Here is a 20,316-nt window from a genome sequence, read left to right as displayed (position 1 = left end):
CAGTGCCATCTTGTGGTGGTTTTGAGAATCGTTGCGAATAGAGTTTGTGCAGTACATTTAAGAATGGTGCGCTTCTTTAATCGGACTGTTAAGAGGCCCGTTCCAATAATTTTTATTCCATATTTATGCTGTAATGATTTTTGTCCTTTTTCAGAGAATCCACATATTATTTAACACTCATCTACTATCACACTACATATAAAATGAATTGCATCTCTTACAGCTCGATCCCGTGGTGTAAGCCTCTCCTAATGACCGAGGATAACCAGAGTAGCACAAAGTTGAACAGACGCGCCTCATTCTGAGCAGAATTATTCAATTATGTTTTCATACATGTGCGGATGCAGGTGTGTGAGTGAGAGAGCAAGAGAAGGACTGAAAGAAAGCATGGAGGACTTGACTAAACCATGTAATCAAGATGTAAATCAACTTTGGGTTTGAATCAGCTCCAAGTACACAGCTGAGTGTGACAAGTGTTGTTGGCTTGTTTAGAAACATTTTGTGTCCTGATAGAATCAAAATTGTATTAACATCAGCTTCTTTTCAGCAGTTAGTAAGTTTGTGTCTCTTGACACTGTGGGGAAAATTGTATTTTCTTATTTAACCTCACTGTATAAGGCAGGTACCTACATGACCACGACAAAAAAACAAACAAAAAAAACCTTCCTACAGCTGATTCTATCCACTCATGAGTTTTTTTCTCTTCTTAAGAGATAAGATAAGATAGAACTTTATTAATCCCTCGGGTGGGTTCCTCTGGGAAATTCGATTTCCAAAAAAAGCACAGCAACGACCGAAGTTACAGTTACAGAATTGTTATATATATATATATATATATATATATATATATATATATATATATACACACACACACATATATAAATACAGAAACAAATATAAATAAAATATACAAAGGGGATAAATAGAATAAATAGGAATAAAAAATAAAAATACAAGTGAATTGCACATTTCAAGTATTGAGTCTATTGCACTGTTGACTATTTACAAAAAGTATTGCACAAGGTATTGTACAGTGAGGTGAAGAGGCACTACAGCTTAGTTGTTCCCCCCTCCTTTGTCCTCCTGTTTCCCCTCCCTCTCCCCTCCAGAGAGGAGTTAAACAGTTTGATGGCGTGTGGGACAAAGGAGTTTTTAAGTCTGTTAGTTCTTGTCTTTGGGAGAAGCAACCTGTCACTGAACAGACTCTTCTGGTTGTTTATGGCCGTGTGCAGAGGATGCCCAGCATTGTTCATAATGTCCAGCAGTTTCTTTAGTGTCCTTTTCTCTGCCACTGTCACCAGAGTGTCCAGCTTCATGCCGACCACAGAGCTAGCCCTCCTGATCAGTTTCTCCAGCCTGGATGAGTCCTTCTTTGCTGTGCTGCTCCCCCAGCACACCACAGCATAGAAAAGTACTCCAGCAACCACCGACTGGTAAAACATCCTCAGGAGCTTCCTGCAGATGTTAAAAGACCTCAGCCTCCTGAGGAAGTACAGTCGGCCTTGGGCTTTTTTATACAGGTGCTCTGTGTTGCATGACCAGTCCAGTTTATTGTCCACCCACAGCCCGAGGTACTTGTACTTGTTGACCACCTCCACCTCCTCCCCCTCTATCTGAACCGGCAGTGGACCTTCTCTGGACCTCCCGAAGTCCACAACCAGTTCCTTAGTCTTTGAGGTGTTGAGTTGCAGGTGGTTTGTGTGACTCCATGCGACAAAGTTCCTCACCAGACTTCTGTACTCCTCTTCCTGATCATCCCAGATACACCCCATGATGGCTCTGTCATCTGCAAACTTCTGAATATGGCATAATTCAGAGTTGTAGCAGAAGTCAGAGGTGTACAGGGTGAAGAGAAGAGGGGACAGCACAGTTCCCTGTGGTGCTCCTGTGCTGCTGACCACTGTGTCAGACGTGATGTCCTTCAGCCTGACGTACTGTGGTCTGTCGGTGAGGTAGTCGGAGATCCAGGCCACCAGGCAGGGGTCCACCTCCATCCTGTTCAGTTTTTCCTGAAGCATACAGGGCCGGATGGTATTAAAGGCACTGGAAAAGTCAAGAAACAGGATCCTGACCGTGCCTTTTCCCCCATCCAGGTGTGAGTGGGCTCTGTGTAGGAGGTACAGGATGGCATCCTCCACTCCGACACCCGCCTTGTATGCAAACTGTAGTGGGTCCTGGGCATGTTGTACCTGTGGTCGGAGGAGGTTGAGGAAGAGCCGCTCTAGAGTCTTCATAAGATGTGACATCCTGCATTGATTCCTTTGCAAATGATTTTATTAATAAATCTGAGGATATCAGTTTTGGTTTCAATGGTCAGTTTATTTTTCCACAGCAGATGCCAGCTGGATTGGGAATTATGACCATGTTTAGTTAGATCTGGTGACTACTCTTTGCTTCTTTGCCTCTCACTGGCAGGTCACAGTATATGTTAAAAACAGTATATGCTAAAAGTACACAGGGGTCAAAATTTGACCACCTTTCACAATTTTTTCCCATCATGTTGGAGGCTTCGTAGCTTCATTAGTACAGATGATAAACTGATTAAGTGCTAATCAAAAACTGCAACCAAAATAGTTTTATAATCCCAATTCCAAAAACAGGATCCCGTGTAAAATGTAAAGAATCACATAATGCAATGATTTGCAAATCTCAGAAACACAACTTTTAATCACTGTAGAAAATAAAATCGTCAAATGTTTAAACTGGTAAAATGAACTGCTTTAAGAAAAAAATGTCTGCTTAATTTGTATTTAACTTATAGAGAAAATTGATGTAGAAAACATGAGGCAGGATCTTTTAGGCTGTGTTTGGCCCTGTGTCATCACACAGACAAGTATCTGCCTTTTTCCCTAAAGCCTCTTAAGATCCTGCTGAAACAGGTCATAAGATTGGGACCGGAATCTCTGTGGTGACAAAAGAGCCTAGAGAAAGTGTGTAAGCAGCCTCATACAGTCAGGAGGAGTGAAATGTATCATTAAACTCACAGCTCAGCTCCTGGAAGCAGTCTCCTATAGACGGGCTGGACTTAGACTGGAGTTTCCCTCAGTGAGAGGCAGCGAGAGGGCATGAGTGTTTCTCCGGTTCAGTACCTGTAAACTGAGGTTTCCTGTGATGGATGAGACAGTTGTATTATTTCACTTTGAGCTGAATGTTTGTAAAAGGACCCAGAAATACTATTCAAGTGCACTGAAACCTGGCAGTTCATCAGTCACCATTACAGGTCTGGGACCCTGCATTCTCACGCTGTATAATCTGCTGCTGTCACTTCATTCGGCTTGGTGCTCTCCTGCCTGCCATTGTGTAATAATGACTCTTAGCTTCTTTGTTTGTTGATGTTTTCTGTTCCATAAATCTGTCTGATACAACACCCTATGTGACCGATCTCCTTTCCTCACTCGATTAGTTTCTATTTCGGTGTAATTAAAAAGCAGTATGTCCAAAACCAACAACAGGCCACCAGGAAACAGATTTAAAGGCTGCTCTGAGAGTCCTGACAGGGACTAGAAAGAGAGAGCATATTTCTCCTGTTTTGGCTTCCCTTCATTGGCTTCCTGTTAAATCCAGAATTGAATTCAAAATCCTGCTCCTCACATACAAGGTCTTAAATAATCAGGCCCCATCTTATCTTAATGACCTTGTAGTACCATATCACCCTATTAGAGAACTTCGCTCTCGCACTGCAGGCCTACTTGTTGTTCCTAGAGTATTTAAAAGTAGAATGGGAGGGAGAGCCTTCAGTGTTCAGGCCCCTCTTCTGTGGAACCAGCTTCCAGTTTGGATTCAGGAGACAGACACTATCTCTGCTTTTAAGATTAAGCTTAAAACTTTCCTTTTTGCTAAAGTATATAGTTAGGGCTGGACCAGGTGACCCTGAATCCTCCCTTAGTTATGCTGCAATAGACGTAGGCTGCCGGGGGATTCCCATGATGCACTGAGTATTTTTTCTTCAGTCACCTTTTTCACTCACTATTTGTTAATTGTCCTCTCTGCATTAAATCATACTTGCTATTAATCTCTGGATGTTTTCCACAGCATGTATTTTATCCTGTCTTTCTCCCCTCACCCTCAACTGGTCACAGGCCTCCCTGAGCCTGGCTCTGCTGGAGGTCTCTTACTGTTTTCCTTCCCTTTGTTGCCAAGTGCTTGATCATAGGGGGTCTTCTGATTGTTGTGTTTTTTCTCTGTATTATGGCAAGATCTTCACATTACAATATGAAGCATCCCAAAGGAAACCGTTGTTGCGATTTGGTGCTTTTGTATTGACATTATATTGGATGGGTGTTCTAAACCAGAATTTGTCTTATACTGTCACAAGATACATCATTTCGATGAGGCCTTTCAGGTGAAGCTCTTTTTTAAAGATGAACAGCTCTGAAACAGGATCCTGTGTTTTTTAGAACTCCACCCTTGTTTTTCTTTTTCGTTCTGAAACAGATTAACTCCACCTTCCTTGAAAGGCAAACACAGCGAGCTGCTGAAAATAAACACACCAGTCATCCCACTCACTTTAGTTCAACAACTTTGGGGTAATGTAGGCAGATTTAAAGTTTAATGTTTTTAATGTTTGCCTCAGCAGGTGAAATCTAGCTTGTACACACACACACACACACACACACACACACACACACACACACACACATTTTCATATCTTAGTGAGGATATCTCATTGCATGATGCTTTCCCTAGCTGCTAACCCTAACCTTCAAAAATGAATGCCTAAACCTAACCTTAACCTAATTGTAACCCTGACACTAAAGCAACATTTTGTGCCTCAAAAATCCCTTCAAACTCATGTGGATCCATATTTTGTGCCCATAAGTGACTGTTGATCTCCACAAGTAGAGCTGTAGAGTAGCATGCCAATTTTCTGTTCTCACAAATAGGTCTAAACATGGCCACACACAGTACAGGTCAGTCTGGGAACATTCCTGGAATGCATTGTTGTGTTGTTATCTTAGTGCTCTCCCAGAGTATACTACCAAGCCAGTTTACTTATACTGACAAATCCAAGCCAACATATATGGGAGTAAGGGCAATCAGTCTTTGGCAGATCCAACATCCTGACTCTAAATTTCAAAACAACACCACACACTGATGTGACCTGTGCTCATTGATTCATTCCCGTGGCTTGACACTGCGCCACAAATAAAGAGTTAAAGCAGCCTAAAACTGATTTGTTTCAGAAAGGAGGTTCAGCGCAAAGTCTGAAAACCTGGATATGAGTGTCTGTTACCACCTGACACCTCCCCTTCTTCTATACCTGCTCTATTTACTTTTTAGCTACACTCAAAGCTTTTGTCTGCAAGTTTATTACTTTACAAACATTGAAATCAGGGTTAAATCAGTTCTTAGACAACAATCTCTCATCAGTGTGAAGGCAGGGAGGGCTCACAATGAAATCTATACATTTTTTCAACTCTGTGACAGTGAACGGTCCAGCTGCTGTTCCTACTGTAATAATTGCTGTTTAAATAAAGTCTGTTTGCTTATGACTCATTTGTTATTTTGGGATCTGTCACACTGAAGGAACAGATCACACCATACCTGTGCTCTCTGTTTGCTTCTCCCTGTGAGCTGAGCAGTTTGTCTCCTTACCTCTCTGCTCTGTGTTGTTTCCTCTTTCCGACCAGAAGATCTTCACAGCTTAGTCTGGACAGAACGTCACTCTGACATGTCGAGCTCCAAATATCAGTGTTCCCATCAGAGCTGTGGAGTGGTTCAGACTTGACCTGCTGGAAGGACATGTTCTCATGTACCGGGGTGAGCAGTTTGTTTCATTCAACCAGCTTCCATCATTTGTGAACCGGGTAGATCTGCAGAACAGACGGATGCAGGACGGAGACGTGTCTTTGGTTCTGAAGGATGTGACAAGAAATGACACTGGAACATATCAGTGTTATGTCATTCAGAGAGGAAAGAACCACAGGAAGTGCACTGTGGAACATATCAGCATCATCTACCTGAGTGTTGTTGATCCTCCAGGTGAGTGAGTAGAGTTGAGTGTGTGTGTGATCAGAGGTGAAGCTGCTTCCTGGTTGTTGATGTTTGTTTCTAAAGATGTTGTTGATGAGACTTTGTAGAAAGCAGCTGGTCTGAGTGATGTGATCAGAGTGCAGTAGATAATGTCTGACAGCAGTTTGAAGAGGAAATGGATTCTGTTCTGTTCTTCACTCATCACCTACCTGACAGCTGACACCTCACACCTGTTTCTCACACACACACATTCACACACAGGTGATGGCAGCTACATTGTAGCCACAGCTGCCCTGGGGCGCACTGACAGAGCGAGGCTGCCGGACACAGGTGCCACCGGGCCCTCTGACCACCACCAGTAGGCAAACATGGGGTTAGTATCTTGCCTAAGGATATTTGGCATGCAGCCAGGAGGCAGCCTGGGATCGAACCACCGACCTTCTGATTAGTGGCTGACCTGCTCTGCCACCTGAGCTACAGCCACCCATGTTTGCTCCCGCTACTTAAGGCAGTGACTGAGAGCACCTCGCCGCTGGACTATTGAGTAACGCTCGTCAGTGCTACTTTAGCCTCAGCCAGTTTTGAGCTCCGTGAAAGTTCCGTGCTAACTCTTGTTCTCTGTATGCAGATTTCTCGTGCTTGGTTTGGGGACTCTGGACGCTTTTTCCGACTCCTCTCTGCACCCCTGGGAACCCTGGCCCCCTTCTCCTTCACCTGTATATAGTGCACCTGGAGTGTGTAAATAAACCTGTTTTTCTGAGATTTCAGTCTGCGCCGAGTCCTCCCTGCTCCTCCGTCACGGAGGTAAAAACAAATCTTTTTTACGAGTACAAAATATTTATGACCACATTTTGAGCCCATAGAGTTTTCCTTTTTTTGAGTTGTTTCTGTATGTGGCATCCCTGTCCCCCCACTGGTAAACTCATCTATATTGATGCGCCTGTTTGTGCTTTTATGTGCTATTTTAAATAGTTACTAATAAATTGACAATTTGCTTTATCACTAGACCACGGCCCTCTATTGAGTATAACAGACCTGAGCGTCTTCCTGGTAATTAGCATTACTTCAATCCAGTGTTCTCCGGGTGAAATTCCAGGGTGGTGTTGTCGGTTGTCTGTTAAATTGTGAAGAGTATTTATTCCATCCCAGCCTTGTGCTGCCACGTTTAGTTTAAGATCTACATTCTGATATTCTGATGAGAGAGAGGTTGAGTCTCCATGAACAGCTTTACTGCTGCTGTTTGACATCTTCGATCCAGCTTAGATTATTCCCACTGATGATGAAATGCACTAGCTTAAAAAAAGTCAGAATGTGGAGTATAAGATGTCATATTTAAATCCAGTAACTTGAAAAAATGATGAAAAAATGATTTATTGTAAATCTCTTCTTTTGGTCCATCTGTGCCTCTTTCTTGGACCAACAGGGGGGCCGTGATCCACACTTTGGGAATCACTGCTATAGTGACTCAATGATCTATTTTTTTTCTGGGGTAGCATGTAGATTACTTTATATTCCTGTAAGAGTATATTTGTTTTATTTGTTTGTTATTAACAAATTTTCAACATGTATTATTACTGAGTGACGGCTTTGCTAAATCCAGCTGTGAGCTTTTTGACTGTTTCTGGGGACACTGAGCAGCAGCACAGATCTATACTGTGACAGTATAATGGATGGTATGTGTGTTTATTTATTTAATCACTTAGTCTCAGCTCAGCCTTTTTGCATATAAATATCTTCCAGTCATACAATATGCCAGCATGATTTCAAGATAGTAAGTTTAGACTGATCGAAGCAGGAACTGAGTAAAAATGTGACCTGAGTGTGAGGTATGTCTGAAAGACATACCTCACACTCAGACACTCAGGTTAGACCTGACTAACCCACAATAAATAAATAATCAAGTAACTAAAAATTACTAGGCCATGGTGTAATAATGATCACTAAACCTTTGAAAATAGTCCCTTTAACCTTCCTAACATTAAAAATAATATTTTAATAATACCACAACATATTTACTTTTACAAATAGAGACAATATGAACCAGAAAAACCTGTGTGGGCCTGTCACTGTGAAAATTTGAAGCCTCCAGTTTTTGTTTTTTTGTTTTATCTGAACCAGGAAGTGTTTTGAATGCAGGGCAGAGCTCTGACTCTGCAACCAAAGGGTAAGGTTGAGGGTAAAAACCTGTTTCAGTGTAGCGTACAGGTGTTCAGCAGTACTGGGAACAGTGGGTGTGTTAGTGGAGGCGCTTAATGAAATGATCCCAGGAAGCAGGTTGTGAGATTTTTATACTATCCTATGCCACCTTATACTTCTAATCAAAGAATTGTCGAATCATTATACAGCTATAGGCCACATTATGTCTTGGATTAAAGATGTGAAATCATTACTGTTTTATGATGCACTATACTGCTGATTTATAAGAAATACTGTTTGTGAAGAATCATGGCCTTCCTTTTCTGAGTACAAAGAGAACAGAACATACCGTAGAGCTTTTCTGCCCTATCTCATCAGGAGGAGATAAAACAGGAAGCCAAGGTCGTCACGTAGGTGCCGTAAGAGAGAAAGAATGTGAATGCTTAGTGTGGCGGAGGGCTGAAGCTATAAGACTGTGAGAAACGGTCAGACACTTTGACATTTTGCAGGAAACCCCGCCTTGCTCATCTCCTGTCAGGACGTTTAAGCTCAAAGTGTGTAAGGAATTATGAGAAGTGTATGGAATAAAGAGATTGTTGATTGAGCATTTATATACTGAGTGTTTATACACCCACACACCATCAGGCTGTTTAACTCCTCTCTGGAGGGGAGAGGGAGGGGAAACAGGAGGACAAAGGAGGGGGGGACAACTAAGCTGTAGTGCCTCTTCACTGTGCAAGGCTTTTTGTTAATAACCAACGGTGCAATAGACTCACAACATTTGAAATGTACAATTCCCTTGTATTCTTATTCCTATTTATTCTATTTATCCCTTTTGTATCCTCTGTATTTATATATGTGTATATATGCTATTCTGCTCACATTCTGTAACTTCTGTTGGTGCTGTGCTATTGGAAACTGAATTTCTCAGAGGAATCCACCCGAGGGATTAATAAAGTTTTATCTTATCTTGTCTCTCTTGTTGTTCTTCCTTCAGCCCAAACAACAAAGATTTGGGATATTTAACAAGGTGTAGCAGGCCTCCTATTTTCATTACAGATAACTCGGTTCAAACTTTAAATGTTGTTTGACAACATCTCACAGCTGTGTTTCAACATGTTTTTTGACAGCATTTCCTTTATAACCTTTTAACCTTTATAACAGGATTAAATATGCTGGGATCAGTGAAGTAGAAAAAGTTCACAGTGTGACATTGATAAGTGTTTCTAACTCAAACTGTGAACTTCTGCTGATTAAAACACTTTAATGTTGTATTGAGTGACTGTAATAATAAAAACAGGTACAGCAGGAAGAAAACGCGATGTACAAAAATGCGGTAACTGACTTGAGAATCCAAACATGGCTCTCAGTGCTGCGTTACTATTTGTGAATCCAGCTGAATTTAAAGCGAGTTCAGTGTCACCTGTAGAGGCAAACAGGAGGCAGAGAGTGAAATCCAGCAAACAGACACACATGTCCCAGCAGACATTTCATCCACTTCTGCTCACCAAAACTGAATAAAACTATTCTGAATTTCCAGATGATGAACAGAATAATCTCTGTGTCTTCTGATGATGGATGTGTTAAAGTTCTTTATTATGAAACCTGAGACTAATCAAAAAACACGCCTAAGGGTTGATGGTGCACCAAAACATAAATACAAATAAGTGCCTCTAATTATTTTATGGTGTCTGTTTCCACACGTGCCCCGACTGCAGCGAGAAGTATTTCTTACTTCCGCCGCGGGGGTTGTGTTTTTAGTAGTGTTTGACACATGTGCATTTAAACATGCTACTCCCTTGAAATTAAAGATAACACAGAGAAGGAAGACAGGAAAAACTGTTTGTTACTCTACCTTTATTTCCAAACTTTATAGTTAACACACACAGATCCTGTTCGTTTCTGCTGTTTCCTAAGCACAGAATGTTTTTCATACCTTTTCTGCAAGAGTGTGTGGAGATACAGAAATTCTTTTATTGCTGCCATATAACCTACAGCATTACAATTGGATTAATAACATTCTTTACAGCATTATTCCATTTAATAATATTTCTCACAGTATTGATATTGCATTAAAGTCGTTTATTGAAGATGTTAATTTAAGGATCCTTTTATTATGTTAACTTTTATTACAGGTACGGCCAGGAGTATTTCGTACACATTGCATATTTGTGCTTATTTCGAGTTGATGTTCGGTTCATTAAAGGTTTTAAGCTTCACTGGTGTGACTGTCCACGTGATCCATGGTGTGGGAAACTAGAACATAGAAGGATGATTGGATGCATGCTTACAATACATATAACACAGATAATCTAGGAATGTGTCAGGCCTGAGGCCTTAACTCATTTAGCTTCCAACTGCATTTTGGTCTACTTGGTAACAGATGACTGGAGTCGACAACCAGCCCTCAGAGACCTTGAAGGCTTGAAGTTATTACCTTGTTTGGAAGGTGTTATAGAAAAGAGTAGTTCTATGTCTGTTTATAGCCATCTAAGATGTACCATTTACTGTAACTGCCGTCTTTAACCTATTTTTACGCCATGTGGGGGGGGGGGGGGGGGGGGGGGGTGTACCTCACTGCTTTATAAGTGTTCTCAACATGTATTTTTGTCAGAAGACGTATGCTGATGTTTTCTCCTGGGTGTTAATAAACTCACCGTTTGATTGCACTTTTCTGGGGCCTCCGTGGTTTGTGACACTGCTCTACATTGATTGATTTCACGACAAGTGTTTTTTTTATGAGTATGTGGGTTGTGTTAGTAATGAGGGTGTTTACAGAGTTAGACTGACTCTAATGAGAAGGATGTTAAATAAATTAGAATGGGATTTTCTATAAGTCCCAAATGTTGACATTTTGCAGTGTTTTCATGAGAAACAGGGAACATGAGAGCTCGTTGTAGCTGTTGCAGGCCTTCAGATGGGCCTGTTTTATACAGAAAAACACGAGCAGGAGACATAAGTTGTGTTCAGTCTGCAAACTCTTCCTCATCAATTTATTAAACAGAATTTCACCATCTTTTTTTGTCCATGTACACACTGTCATCTTGTCATCACATAAAAACACAACGTTAACTCAGGTTAAGATCTTTAAACCCACCTGGTTACCTTGTTTGTTTAGGTATAAATTTACACAATAATGACCTTTTATTGATCCCTTTTACATGCAGTGTAACTTACAACTAAATCCTCCTGCTCTGCAGCTTCAATAATATATCTGAGCAGATTCACTAACACTGATTAACCTGCTTATTATTCACTTTGTAAACTCTCTTTATCTCTGAACACATACAACAATACACAACGTCTGACAGTGACAAACATATTCCACCGTCTCCCAAAGAAATATATACCAGGCTGTATGTACAGTATAGAAACAAAATGAGTGAGGACTAGATCATGTAGGAGTCCTGTTTCAACATGATGTATGTGATCATACATTTATAGTGTTACACAGTGCTTCCCAAAAAATTTAATCATCAAATTAATAAATGAAAACATAATGATAGAAATAATTCTGGAAATAAAAAACAAGTTTTGGTGAAAGTGGATTGTAGCAGTCATTTGGGACTGGCTGCTCTATGAAGACTTGACTACATCCAGCTTTGATTTAAATGATTGCTTTTTAACAGCTAAACAATCTTGGAAAAGGAAACACTTTGTTTCATTCATTTATTTTTTTAAATCTTTTTAATAATGTTTCTAAAGAAACACTAAAGACATTATTAAATAAATTCAGGTGTTAGACATCTACAACCCACTGAGCAAAGTGACCTCGGAGTGACTTTTATCTGCCATTTCTGTAACACCAGATGAGGTCTTTCAAGTTGTGGACCTAGTTTGGATATATAGATGTTCAGAATTGGTCATGGACTGATGGACCCAGTATAGACATGATCTGCACGTCTATCCCATGTCCAATGTTTAGTGGGTAGGTGACTTAAGGTTCACCTGTCGAGTCATCTGAGGTCTGGATCAAATCTTCTTCTCCTGTGTTTTGGGTATTGTGAAGGTCATAAAAAAAGCAAGAGCTAGCGTAACAAGTATAACACTAACTGTTAAACAAAAGTCCAGTCCAGAGGATACATCCTCGTTCCCTTTGCCTTTCCTGTGTCCTCCTGTCTGACCTGCAGGTGAGAAACAGGTGTGAGGTGTCAGTTGTCAGGTAGGTGATGAGTGAAGAACAGAACAGAATCCATTTCCTCTTCTAAATGACTCACCTGGAGGAACAACTCTCAGGTAGACGGTGCTGATATACTCAAAAATGCTTTTCCTGCCATTTGTTCCTCTCTGGACCACGTAACACTGAAATGTTCCAGTGTCATCACTCGTCACATCCTTCAGAGTCAAAGACACGTCTCCGTCCTTCATCTGTCTGTCCTGCAGATCCACCCGGTTCACAAACGATGGAAGCTGGTTGAATGAAATAAACTGCTCACCCCGGTACATGAGAACATGTCCTTCCTGCAGGTCAAGTCTGAACCACTCCACAGCTCTGATGGGCATGCTGATGTTTGGAGTTTGACATGGCAGAGACACGTTCTGTCCAGACTCAGCTTTGATGATTTTCCCATCTGAAACAGGGGAGAACCTTATTAGTTCACAGACAGAGAGCCCGCAGAGCTCAGCTGAACTAAAAAGTCTTTTTAATCTGAGATATGGTGTGAGATAGAAGCATCTGACACACCGTGAGTTCCTGCAGTATGTAAATACATTCAATTAAATCAGAGGGAACATTTATAATAAGTAGTTAATACTGAGTATTCTAACAATTACTTTAAGTTTTCATCTCAGACAAGTGTGTGTTAGCTTTGGCAAGCATGGATGCATCATTGATTAGTTTACATGTAGATTTGCCAAAGTTTTGAAATATATACCTTATTTTAAATAAAACAGTTTTAAAGCCTTATTTCAGACTCACTGTTGCAGTAAGATCAGAAGGACCTGTTTTATTATTATTATGAACAAACAGGATATGCTGACAAACCAGACTTACAACAACAACACACATAGGAAACAGTCATTACACATTCAACAGCTGTACACAGACTCCTCCATTGTACGGATTCCCTTCATTTATTTGAGAGACTGTCAGTCCAGAATATGGCTGTCACCAAAACACAGCCCCCAGAGCCTAAAGAGAAAGCCTATTTAGTAACTGGCTATCAGCGTGGTAGATAACACAGTTGGGGTCACTATACTGAATACCTGGTATGAAATGAATTTTCTTACTCTATAGTGTTTGAAAGCAGAGTTTTTTTAGTTAATATTTCTTAATATTCTGTTTTAATTTTTTTATTTTTCAGTGTTGCAATTTGTAGACAGTCCCTTAAAACTTAGGCTCATGTATGTCTGAGATCAACTCCTTTGAATGAAAATGAGGTTGTAGATTTTTTAATAACATGAAACGATGGTGTTATTGGAGCTCTGATGAAATTTCTGATAGAAGTTCAAAAATGGTGAATTTCAAGTTAACCGTAAAAAGGGAAGCGATGCAACTCTAATTGAGAAAAACAAGAACTGGATTTCAACATGTGTTTTGATAGCATTTTCCAGACCTCTCATTCATAAACCTTTGACATAAACGCCATAACCATATTAATGCGGCAAATCTCCGTTAGCGAGTTAACGTGAATCGCCCTGTGCATGGTGCTGCACAGTGCTAACGAGTTAAGGAGCTAACGCGTACAACATTTACTAAAATATTTGTTACTTTGTATATTTAAAACACAATTTTAAATGTAATTTAAATATTACAGGAAACTAAATATTTAGCTAACATGCAAATTTATATTACCGGTCAATGGAAATACCAAAATAAAAGCTTTACGAAAACCTCCAGTGCTAAAGTGTACAGTAGTGGTCCGGTTCTTCTTACTGCCATAAGCTGCTTCACTTCTTGCCTACCAGCACAAACACGATTTAGCTGAAAACATCAAAAGAGCCATCCAAAGGTTCAGCAGTAGTGCACCCTCAGCAGCTGCAGTCTCCACCTCACAATCACCACAGCACATGTCCAGCTGAATCTCTGGAGTTTAAATGAACCCATTTTCTCGACCATATCTAAGGCTTAACAAAATCAGAACTTTCACTGACTCTACTTTCTGGAGCAGGGGCTCACATCTTTAAAAACTCCTCAGTAGCATCTGATCGTGTCATGTACTCATAGACAGCAAGAATCCAAACATGGCTCTTCGTTGTGTGTTTCTATTTGTGAATCCTCTTGAATTTAAAGCAAGTTCAGTCTCACCTGTAGAGGAAAACAGGAGGCAGACAGACAGTAAAATCTGGCAGAGAGACGAGCTTTTCCCAGCCGGCATTTCATCCACTTCTGCTCATTCAAAGCTAAATAAAACTATTCTAAATGATTAAGCCTTTTTCCCCCAGGAAGAACAGAATAACTCTGTTTTAAACCTGACTAGGTTAAACACTGGTCAGTGTCATATCAGCTCTGCATGCTTATTTTCAGCCTCTCTCTCTGACTGTCTCATGAGGAAAGAGGAGTTGATGTTGATTATGAAATCTGGGACTATTTAAAAAACAATGCCAAAGATAATGACGTTCGTATATAAAAATAACAGGGAGTGCCTTTGTGGGAGAGCAGACTGACTTCTTTTCTTTTATTAGTTATTTGAGGTGTGTGTTTTAACAGATGCCCTGATGAATGCATTGTCTCCACCCAAGCATTACATGGGTGTCATCCTTTCTGTCAGTAAACACTATTACTCAAGTACTTTTGATTTAATTATAAAAAAATTTAGGGCTGTAGAGTGGGTTCATATTAACAGTCAAAACATTTGTTTTACATTGACCAAGTCTTCCAGGTCAACTTGATGATTTATTGTCCTAAAACTGAAAAGAAAAACCGTAAAACTGCTATTAGACTTGCAAGTGCGTTAAGGAGATTCTTTGTCCCCACTGGGGAGTGATCATTACCAAGAGTGGCTACAGATACTGTCAGCAACCATGTCTATATGGATGACATAAAGCTATATGCAGGAGTGAATGAGCCCCCCCCCCCCCCCCCCCCCCCCCCTTGTGAGTGCCAGAACCAATATCCTGGATGAAACAACAGAGATCCATGAGTACATTAGGAGGGTGGCCACAACTGGCCATGTGATTAGTTATTGCATCAGGCAGCAAAAACCTGAGAAAGAAGAAGGAGCGAGGAGAGGAGTCATCATAGAAGGACAGGTCCCTGTATGGTATGTACCACCAACAGAGAGAAGTAGTGAGACAATCCAGCGCAAAGCAGCTGGTACATGGTGCTAGCAGTCAAGGCATACAGGGAACACCATAACAAAGGTGCTGTGCATAATATACAGAAACATCTGTGACAAGTATGGCCTGGAAGTCCCGAGATAGTTGAGAATGACCAAGCCAAGATCCCATGGGACTTCCAGATACAGATGTGGGAGTGATGACAACCAATAAAATTCAAAAAGATAATAATTTATTAGTACAATGATCATAAAAATGAAGGGCTAAAATAGTCCAGTTTCACACTTGCAATAGCGATCAAACACACAGTCCAAGGCCAGAGTCAGCTACACTACACATGCCAACAGCTGTAACAGTGAACAGCAGTTGTCCTCCACCCACCACCCTGAAAGTAGTAATCCAGCAACCACCCCGGCCTCAGCAGACAAACTCTGCCTTTAGGCTGCAGCATATACTAGGCCCTGGCCTACACAGAGAGACAAAATATCACATCAGTGTTTGTAGTGTGGACTATAAGGCTACGTTCACACTGCAGGTCTTAATGCTCAATTCCGATTTTTTGATCAAATCCGATTTTTTGGCTGCTCGTTCACACTACAAATAAAATGCGACAGCAAATGCGCTCTAATGTGAACGCTCAAAGCGGCCCGCATGCGCAAAAGAACATGTCACACACAACGCGCTCTGTTTAGACCCAGACCAAACAATATTGTTTGACTGATGGCCCTTAATATAAAGACTTCGGACTTCATGTTTCCCAATTTTTGCTTTAAGTTATTTTGTTATTTACAAAATAATGTAGATAACCTAATAATGATCCTTATTGCTGTTTTAGAGAGGAGCGGTGCTTCAAAGGATAGTTGCAGATTTCTGTCAGAATCTGCAGATTATACAGTACAAATAAAATGTTCACGTTTCTCCAACGTTGTCTTCCCAGCAGTTTCACCGGATGGCCAGGAAGCGCTCGCGATGTCTTCTCGGGCGCTTCTCTGGCGCTGATAATTGGCGTCTCTTTTGTGTCGGTGACGTAAAAGACAGATTTAATGCGACTTGACCGTTCACACAGCAGTCGCTTTCTGAAACATCGGATATGTATCGGATTCAGGACCACATACGAAAGTGACCCAGATCGGATTTGAAAATATCGGATTTGTGCCGTTCACACTGTCATAGCATGATCGGATATGGGTCGCATAGGGTAAAAAAAAATCGGATTTGATGCGCTTTCGCCTGCAGTGTGAAGGTAGCCTTAGTAGACCAGAGGATCAGTACAATCAAATACACCTGCCTTCAATTAATCCAACACACAGACATTTGCTCACAGCAATTGTGAAACACACAAACAACTCCCATACTAGTGCCCATTTCCCACAGCAAACACAGAGATGAGTTAATATAGGCAATACTGGTCCACCATGTTACTGACTTTCCCTAATCATGAACATTGTAATAAAGTATTTTTTATTTTATTTTATTTTATTTTGAATAACATAATATGTTTATTTATATTGTAAGTAAGTAATCACTAAGTAAGCAAGTAATTACAGTACTTACTTATTTATATAGCACCAACTTACAACAACAGTTACCTCAAGATACTTTTTATTGTAAAGTAACTACGTTACAATAACAAAAGGTGAACGATAAATGATAAAAGCTGAAGTTATTTAAAACTCGTGCACATACGCACACATCACAGGTTCTGTTCATGCTCCTGCAAAGTATAACAAAAACATCTCATTGATGATGCATGAAACACGTAAATACTGTGATAAAAATCTTATACGTATATTCTTTGGACTGATTCCAGATCAGATTAAAGCTGCACCAACTGGTTTAACAGGACAGAAAGTTCTTGCCCTCATTCTCTCCATGACGAAGCAAAATCTCTCTCAGATACATACACACACAGCAGCTGCAGCACCTAGTGCCAAGTACCGTATCATTTTTACATTTGTTTAAAAATATTAATGTCCTTGCAGTGGATTTCTTAGTAAGCAAGGACAAGCAAGTAGCTGTGGGACCTTCCTGGTAGTGGGTCCTGTTGTCCTTTCCCCTCTGTTGTACAGCACACAGGGTTTAAAGTTGGTTTGTTTGTACGTGTGGTCTTTCTCTTTCTGCCAAAATCTCTGGCAAAAGATTATCTGCTGCGAGGGCCATCCAATTGATTTTGGAAGAGAGAGGAGCTTCTGATGATGATGTTGACAAAGAGGTTTCAGAATATTTCACATTTCTGAAAATTCAGAGTCTGACAGTGACTTTGAAGAAGAGGATGAGGTTGAACACCATTTAGTAACAAAACGAAGACGAGTACCCCATCTGCAGCCAGCTCCAGGACCAGAACAAGCCCACCAGACAGCAAGTGAAGAAATATGGATGTCAATAACTGGTGACATTGAATGGTCTTCTTGCCCAAGAAATGAGCCACCCTGCAGAGCTGTTACTGTGATAAGCCAGGGCCAACACGGCTGACAGTTACTCATGTGCAGGACATCAAGTCTTCATTTTAGCTTTTCATCCCAGATTCCATCCAGACAATTATTCTGGATTGCAGTAATCTAGAAGGAAGGTGTGTTTTTGGAAGGAGATGGACCAAATTCATCTAAGAACCCCAAAGGCCTACTTTGAGGTTCTTATCCTTGCAGGAGTTTTCAGGTCCAAAGGGGAATCCACAGAATCCCTGTGGGATGCAGAAATCGACACGAACCTTTCCGTGCATCAATGTCTCTGGAAAACTTCCACAAAATTTCCAGGATTATCCGTTTTGATAACCGAGACGACAGACCAGCTCGACGGCAGAGAGACAAGCTTGCTGCCATTAGGACAGTGTGGGATAAGTGTGTGCACCACCTTCCCCTGTTTTACATCCCTGGGCCTAATGTCACCATTGATGAGCAGCTGATCCCATTTAGTTGTGAAACATATTGCTTCACGTGTAAATGTGTTGTCTTTCCACTCACTCCACTTGATTATAACTGATTTATTTTTTATAACATTTTATTTAAAAAAAAAAACAAAAAAAAAACCGAGAAGCACATTAATTCATAAATGTGATCTAACAAAGGTAAAGGGAAAAAATTAACCATGTTTGCTGTTCATATGTCTTGTAATTGGGATGAAGTAAACATCTGTTGAGTAATTTAACATAAAACTTTTTGATAGTGTTAATTTGGAAAGCCAAAACTCTAGCGGTTCCACCAGACCCATGAACACTGGCTGAGTAACAAAAATATGAACACCACAAGGGTTAATTACTCTAATTAATTTACTGGTGATAAAAATGTGTCACTAGTCAGATCGACGGTCTGTAACCCGCCTGCTCTGTAGTATAAAGTGACATTTGACTGAGCCTCATGCTGCTCTGCTCAGGCAGTGTCGTCTCCTAAATGGAGTAATTCCAGCAGTGATGAAGCATGATTATTTCCTGATGTGTGCCAAATGTGGGAATTAAGTTCAAGTCATTCTGTCATGGTGGATTTGAACAGGTGATTAAATGTAGCAGTGAGCTTTTTCCATGCGCTGATCTAACTTTTGAGTATGAAAGTGTGAGAACAACTTAGAAATTAAAATCCCATGTGTTATTTGTCTTAGGATGCTACATCACATTGCAGCTAATACAGTTTTTCTCAGTTGCTTTGGTGCATTTCTCACAACAGAATTAAACTTTGCACAACAGTTAGTTCAACCTCCACAACATGTAGTCGTTTTGGCACAACCTTGTGGCGGTTTCATGTTCATTGCGTCCAAAGGCAAATGCCTTTGGACATGAAGCAGTTGAGTAAGTACAAATATCTAAAGAATGGTCACTTTTGACTTGCTATTCATCACTATCTCCTTTCTTTTATCATGAATGTCACAATTATTTATACTTGTACCGGCTGAATAGTCATTGTCCTCACAACTAATAGTCTTCATTTCATTGCTTGTGTCAGTGCACTCAAAATTGTTGAACATCTTGTCAAACACTTTGTACACCCATTTTGAAAACCCTATTTTTAAGGAGTTTCCATGAAACCCCTGCACACGTTTGTATATCTTGACGAAGCGGGATTCAATCTTGCAAAAGGCGTGAACGAAATCACATTGGAGAAATAGCCACCATTGATGTCCCAGGCCAACGAGGAGGAAATATTTCAATGTGTGCAGCAATCTCAGAAAATGGCGTTCACACCCATATTCCTCGTATTGGTGCATACAATACACAACACCGGTTGGCTTTTCTGGACGCTCTTTATAGGGACCTAATCCCACAAAATGAAAGGGATGATCCTGGTGACAATCGGACAATGTATGTAGTGGTTTGGGATAATGTTAGCTTCCATCACTCTGCTGTAGTCGGGCAGTGGTTTGCAGCACACGACAGGATACTTATGGAGTTTCTTCCTCCTTACACTCCATTCCTAAATCCAATTGAGGAGTTTTTCTCTTTCTGGAGGTGGAAGGTATATGACAGGCATCCACATACCCAAATGACCCTGCTAGCAGCTATGGATGCAGCTTGTGATGACATCACAGCAGAGTCCTGCAGAGAGTGGAGTTGACACTCCAGAAGATACTTTCCCCGATGCATCGATAGAGCTGACATTCGCTGTGATGTTGATGCAAATATGTGGGCAGACAGACGGGAGCGTCTAGATATCAATGATTGATATGCAGCAGTGTCTGTTTTTCAGTTTTGTTTTTTTGTTTCATAACCACTGGAGTGAGGTTTACTGTCTAAGTGAGTTTATGTTTGCTGTAAAATGTTTGATTTACTGTATTTCCCCAGTTTGCACAATGCTGTGAACAGTTTCAATTAAATATTATCAAGAGTGCATATGGAGTGTCTTGATTTTCCTTTACAATTTATGGTTTTCAACATGCCATGCATGCTGTCCAGACTTGACATGTCATTGGGAAGCACCTACAAAGAAATCCGTCACAATGAGAACATGTTCAAACCATTTGATTTTGTGACCAAAGGTGCTGGTGTAATGACTTGTAATTGTG

The 20,316-nt window shown here is 40.6% G+C and overlaps 1 protein-coding gene across 1 annotated transcript; it reads right to left on the bottom strand.

Annotated features, from left to right (window-relative positions):
- Window positions 1-10,730: 10,730 nt before the first annotated feature.
- LOC146578875 (butyrophilin subfamily 2 member A1-like) lies at window positions 10,731-14,581 on the bottom strand. Its single transcript, XM_085269090.1, has 3 exons — window positions 14,357-14,581; window positions 12,327-12,680; window positions 10,731-12,233 (listed from the first exon to the last, which is right to left on the bottom strand). The coding sequence occupies exons 1-3, from the start codon at window positions 14,424-14,426 to the stop codon at window positions 12,082-12,084; spliced, it is 576 nt and encodes a 191-aa protein (XP_085125216.1). The 5' UTR covers window positions 14,427-14,581; the 3' UTR covers window positions 10,731-12,081.
- Between the last annotated feature and the right edge of the window lie 5,735 nt (window positions 14,582-20,316).

This window comes from Mchenga conophoros, linkage group LG3 (genome assembly GCF_057382185.1).
Source record: "Mchenga conophoros isolate Kocher_MC1m ecotype Shallow Benthic linkage group LG3, M_conophoros_male_GT1.1, whole genome shotgun sequence".
Lineage (NCBI taxonomy): Eukaryota > Metazoa > Chordata > Actinopteri > Cichliformes > Cichlidae > Mchenga > Mchenga conophoros.
The sequence above is the reverse complement of the archived record's forward strand: the minus strand, read 5'-3'. Positions and strand labels throughout refer to the sequence as shown.